The 6,000-nt window shown below is 28.9% G+C and overlaps 1 protein-coding gene across 3 annotated transcripts; it reads right to left on the reverse strand.

Moving 5' to 3' along the window:
• Positions 1–594: 594 nt before the first annotated feature.
• Positions 595–2,837, reverse strand: LOC145109684 (F-box/FBD/LRR-repeat protein At1g13570-like). Of its 3 annotated transcripts, none has more exons than XM_079046879.1 (5): positions 2,745–2,837; positions 1,630–2,219; positions 1,452–1,562; positions 1,221–1,376; positions 595–1,141 (listed from the first exon to the last, which is right to left on the reverse strand). In XM_079046879.1, exons 2-5 carry the CDS (start codon positions 2,215–2,217, stop codon positions 815–817), a joined length of 1,182 nt encoding a protein of 393 aa, XP_078903005.1. In that variant the 5' UTR covers positions 2,218–2,219; positions 2,745–2,837; the 3' UTR covers positions 595–814. The 3 variants fall into 3 exon arrangements, with proteins under 3 accessions (XP_078903005.1, XP_078903004.1, XP_078903006.1); XM_079046878.1 differs by having other exon boundaries at positions 2,740–2,832; XM_079046880.1 differs by lacking the exon at positions 2,745–2,837 and having other exon boundaries at positions 1,630–2,703.
• Positions 2,838–6,000: the final 3,163 nt, after the last annotated feature.

Here is a 6,000-nt window from a genome sequence, read left to right on the forward strand (position 1 = left end):
TATAAAAAATGTAATGAATTTTATTTTAATGTTGTAAGACTGAAATTATTAAAATTTGTTGTTGAAAACTATTGTATTTTTGTAAAGTTAGTTTGTTTAAATTTCAGTTTATTGCAGTAACCTGCAGACGTTAAAAAACAAACAAACTTCTTATTACATCCTGCACCATTTGGTTCCCCTCTTCTCTTGCATCCTTAACTTAACTGTGGTCATTTTTCAATCCAAAAATAGATTAGTTTTTGTTATACTATTAAGTATTGGTCATTTTTGTAAATATCAAGATAACTTCATCAGTTGTCTGATAAATAAAGAACGATGCCTTCATGTCTCTCTTCACTCAAATCGGTAATTTGTTGTGGGTCAGGCTTGTCTGATCTTCGTTCGCAATGCCATTTTTCAACGGTGTTCCATAAATATTGAATTCATATATTACCTTCATTATTTGTATACTCCAATGGTTGTAATTCATGCCACTTAATTTTGGAAAATGAAGTTGCAGAGCATCACTATTTGATGCCATGGAGGATGGCTCTGTTAAAGCTCGTCTGGGATAAATTACGAATGCAAAATGCTTGCTTAAGAGAATAAACCGAATAAACCACAGAAATTTTGTATCATACATGCATTAACACGATTTACACAGGTTTGTTTTTGTACACATATATAGACATACAAAATAGCCGCCAAATAACTACCAATATGACGGTTATAATAACTAAATTAACTACCCCGACTAGATCAAGTCTAGATTATAATTCTAACAGTTTCAAAAACCATATTTTTTAACCAGCAATCAAGTTGGAATCACCAAAAGTTACTTGCATTTACTCCTAGATTTGTTGGGGCGTTCAATAATGACGTCTGCTGCTGGTGATGCCCTTGGAAATGACATTCGTACCAAATCTCGAAGCAAATTGAGTTCTTGGTCAACCGAAACATTTGGATTAAGCTCTATTCGTGCTTTCTCGAGGACAGTTGAAATTACCATGATGAGCTTCAGAAACTCCATCTCAAGAGCCAAAATACTGAATCTTGTTATCTCCAGTTCTTTAAGATGATTCAACTTGAGACCCGAGTAGTCTTGAAGATCAAGGAAGTTGTTGGAAGTTTCTTGAGCAGACAACTTATCGTTGCTAGACATCTAATCGAATACAAGTCAGATAGTCAATAAAATTACTAAGATAAGTTACCATATGTGATAGCATGTGGTTCATATTCACCTCCATTCTTATCTTCTCCAGGTTAGGGGAGCTGCTGATCACACAAAGAACAGAAGAAAGCTCATCTTTTTCCAGAAAACACACATTGAAAACAAGTATCCTTAGGTGGATTAGTGGAGTGGGGAGCGTTTGTGGCATACCACCTGCAGCAAAGTGCTTTGACCGAATAACAAAAACCAAGATTAATTAATCACAATTACTATCAGGTTTAGTCTTTAACACTTAACGTACCTTGATATAAGTCTCAGAGATTTTCAGAACCTGAATCGAAGGTAGACACTCAAACAGCTCGATAAATGTACATGTGTCTCCTCCTGTAGTAAAGCCTTCTTGATTTTCAATCTGCAGCATAATACATTTGTAAGAAAGTCTTTAATTGGAGCTTCATAAGTGGTTATATGGACCTTACCAGTATAAATTTCTCAAGCAGTGGGCACCTGGTAAGTAGTTTTTGAAGCATTTTGGCAGCTATCTCAACATTGCGAAACCTCAGGCTTTTCAAGAAAATAAATCCATGAAAGATTGAAGGAAGCTCAAAAGCACAATATGTAAGATCTAGGTGTTCTAATCCTTGCAATGAAAAGAACGAAGAGGGTATCTTGTAGATCTCGAAGCGTTCAGCTAAACACAACTTAAAGTTGAATTTCTTGCTATTGTTGCTCCTTGAAAGATGGAGGATTATCTGGTCAAGCTCATTAACAGTTTCTCTATCACCAATAGAGATACTGAAATCCAATATGGGACCCTTATGCAGTAACAAAACAAGAAAGATGGAATTGATAAGCTTATATCTTTTAAGTTGTCTTCTTCTATATGATCCATTAACAAGCTTGTCATCAAATACAAGTACAGGTATCTTTGTCCAACGATACCGCCATTTCCTTGACAGAATGCTCGTCCTCACTGCATCGCGTATTGGCATAAGAGTGAGAATTTTGTCAATTGTGTTTAGAGGAAGCTTGCTGATTATATCGGAGCTTAGGCGTTGAAGTTTCATGGCTACAAATGGAACGCGAAACCAAATAGATTCAATTAATAAAGACTAGAAGACAATGAAGATCAAACATGCATGCGATAAGTAGGATAAAATATCCTAAATATGCTCCACATGAATGCTAGCTACAGCTAGCGTCCTAAATCCTTTATTTAACCCCGCTTGATAATAAAAACTTCGATATCTCAAATACGTGAATGATTCCCTTCTTTTCGTGATTAAAAAGGTTATGTACATATTTGATGATATTCATTGATACAAAGTGATGAAATAGGATCGGGTATTATGAACGAGAAGAAGGTAGTTACGTCAAAGTAACATGATCACAAAAAAAATCTAAAATGGTCTCGACTTCGTACTTCCGGATCAAATGTTAAAGTTGGTTGGAGTTAATTGGCGTTCTAATAATAATATATATGTAGTATATAAACGAGTTTCAAACTTCAAATAAACCGCATTTTCGTAAGTTCTACAATCTTTAATCGGTTATAAACTTCAGATAATCGAGATTTTTGAGAGAAAAACCTTGCCTCCAGGTTTCTGCAAATCTTCTGTAGTGCTTTGTTCACGAGACCGTCGATGGCAAGAAGAACGGGCGCGAAGCAACTGCAGTATTTAATTTATAGGTGGACAACAGGAGTTAATAAATGGCTATAGAGTTGTTCTTTTTTACAACTTGCATTTCGTTAATGATCATACACATAAAATATATTATTGTTTATAAATAAATATAGAAAACGATAAATATCAATTTAACTCTATAGAAGCATTCGTTAAAATAAAATCATTCAAGCTAAAAACCCTTAATATTGATAACTTTAGTATGTAAAAACAAAATTCCTCAAACAAAATATTGATAGTAAAAATATGAATATTCTATAAAAAAAAAAAAAAAAAAAAAAAAAAAAAAAAAAAAAAAAAGTTCACATGAACGGATAAATCTTGAGCAACCAACTAATACGAACAATGTGAGTGTGACAAGCCGCCTGACAATACGACGGGCATTGCTCCCTCAGCAAATGTCACGATCACATTTATTAATTATTATTTTAATATTTTATATAATGCATTTCAATAGGCAGACAATATTTATGTAAGAAAATTCATGTAATAATCAGAATTGAAGAGTGTTTTAAGCATTTAACTAAAAAAAATTGGAGTTTTGGAAAATAACCATGAGTTTCAGAAAGGGCTCTCCAGATCCCTTTAAAACTATGAGGAAATATGAATAATATTGAGGAATTGACGTGGCTTTACTAAAAAACAAAAAAATATGATGGGTATTATGGTTCCGCAGAGGTGGCTTTGCGGATACATTTAACCCTCTGTGGAAGTTTAAATTCTCTAAGAAAATGGTAGTTACTCCTCTTCAACAGATCCGCAAAGCCGTCTCTACGGATCCCTACAACACCTCTACGGAATTGTTGATTTATCTACGGATTCCACCATATTTTTTTGTCTTTGAGTGATGTCATGTCAATTCATCAGTACTATTCATCGTTCCTCAGAGGTTCAAAGCGATCTGCAGAATCCTCTCTACGGATCTTATGGTCATTTTCAAAAACCCAAATTTTCTTACTTAAAACACCCCCTCAATTTTAGTTATTTTATTAATTTTCTTGCTTTTGATATTTCAAATTCCTAGATAACAACAGATAATAAAATATTGTTTTAGGCTACAAGTTGTCTCACATTTATCACGTTAAACTGTTGCTACGTAGACATCATCTTATTTTTTGTATATTTCTTCAACGTCTTGATATTTAGGAGGGGTATTATCATACTTTTTTTTTTATCAATTTAAATTTATCATTTTCTTTAAAGATATTTTAATTACAACAAATAATAATAATAATAATAATAAAACTTCAATATTTACACCCTTACACACTAAAATATATAAACATAACCAAGTTAAACACTTAAAAAAATAAAAATTTAAGGGTTGTTTGGTATTAAATATTAGACAAAACTGCAAAAATGGTCCCTGTGGTTTCTCATTTTATGTGGCTACGGTCCAAACGTTTGAAAAGTTGCAGATTTGGTCCTTTTCAACAAGTTTTGTTGTTGTTTTAGTCCCTCATCCGTTAACTTCCTTAAAATGACAATTTTAACCCCATGGACCATTTTCGCAGTTTTGTCTTTTACTATACTATAAGGACCATTTTTGCATACATTCTTTTTTATTTTAATGTAGTATTATATATTAATAGATATTATTTTTAATATATAATATTATATATTAATAAATATTTTTTATTGGATTATTAATTTATTTTAGTTGATTTTTTAAAAAAAAATATGTTGGAGTAATTCTTTTTTATTGAATTATTATATATCAATACATATAGTTTTTTAATATATAATATTTATATCATAATAAATATTATATTATTGGATTATCAAATTTTTTTGTTAATTTTTGTAATTTTTAATTATTTTTTATTGTATTATTACTTATAATTTATTTTTTTCTTCATATACTAAATGTTGTTTTATTGTATTATTAATTTATTTTAGTTAATTATATATTTTTTAATTTTTTTGGCTAAGTAATTCTTTTTTATTGAATTATTATATATCAGTACATATAGTTTTTAATATATAATATTTATATCATAATAAATATTATATTATGGGATTATTATATATTACAAAATATTATTTTATTAGATTATTAATTTCTTTTAGTTGATTCTTTTTATAATTTCTTTTTTGTTGGAGCAATTTTTTATATTAGATTATTATATATCAACAAATATTATTTTTAGTATATAATATTTACATCATAATAAATAATACATTATTGGATTATTAATTTTTGTAATTTGTTTTTTTGAATTATTAATTTGTTGAAATATTACTTTTAATATATTATTTTTTTAATATAATAAATATTATCTTATTGGATTATTATTTTATTTTTAATGTATACTATTAATTGTTTTTAATTTTATTAGTGTCACCACAAAGTCGTCGAAATACGTAAAAGTGTCGCTTATCATCGTCAAATATTGGCAGGATCACCTCCAAACACCTTCATTGGAGGTTCAATAGATACCCTACCCTATTCCACCTAGCGTTGCTGGTAGCTACCTGCGACAACCTCTTCATAATCCACTGGAATCCTTCATATCCCACATAATGCACAACAAACCCCTATAACATTTATAAGTGGTAGTAGTGACCGAGTGATGGTGATGGTATTTTCCCTATGGTTTCTCATTATAAGCTAGATGAAATGAAAGTGTTTGGCAGCAATCCTAACGATTTCGATGATGAGAGACGACGGTTTTGCGTATCCCATGACTTTATGGTGGAACCAATAAAATTAACAAGAACTATTATTATAATTAAAAATAAATTAATAATCAAATAAAATAATATTTAGTATATGAAGAAAATAATAAATTAAAAGTAATAATCCAATAAAAAATAGTTTAAAAAAAATTACAAAAATTAACTAAAAGATAATAATAATCCAATAATATAATATTTATTATGATATAAATATTATATATTAAAAACTATATTTATTGATATATAATAACTCAATAAAAAAATAATTACTTCGACAATTGTTTTTAAAAAAAAATAATTAACTAAAATAAGTTAATAATCCAATAAAACAATATTTAGTATATGAAGAAAATAATAAATTAAATAATCCAATAAAAATAATTTAAATAAAAAGAATTAAAAATATTAACTAAAAGAAATTAATAATCTAATAATATATTTATTATGATATAAATATTATATATTAAAAACTATATGTATTGATAT

Source organism: Lactuca virosa, chromosome 4, assembly GCF_052849685.1.
Source record: "Lactuca virosa cultivar CGN04683 chromosome 4, Lactuca_virosa_CGN04683_v6, whole genome shotgun sequence".
Lineage (NCBI taxonomy): Eukaryota > Viridiplantae > Streptophyta > Magnoliopsida > Asterales > Asteraceae > Lactuca > Lactuca virosa.

Coding starts and splice junctions, on each gene's coding strand:
- LOC145109684 (XM_079046879.1), bottom strand. CDS start 2,217: ATGAAACTTCAACGCCTAAGCTCCGATATAATCAGCAAGCTTCCTCTA. Junction 1,377..1,451: donor TCTCTGAGACTTATATCAAG/GTACGTTAAGTG, acceptor ATTCGGTCAAAG/CACTTTGCTGCAGGTGGTAT. Junction 1,142..1,220: donor TGGAGAAGATAAGAATGGAG/GTGAATATGAAC, acceptor GTATTCGATTAG/ATGTCTAGCAACGATAAGTT.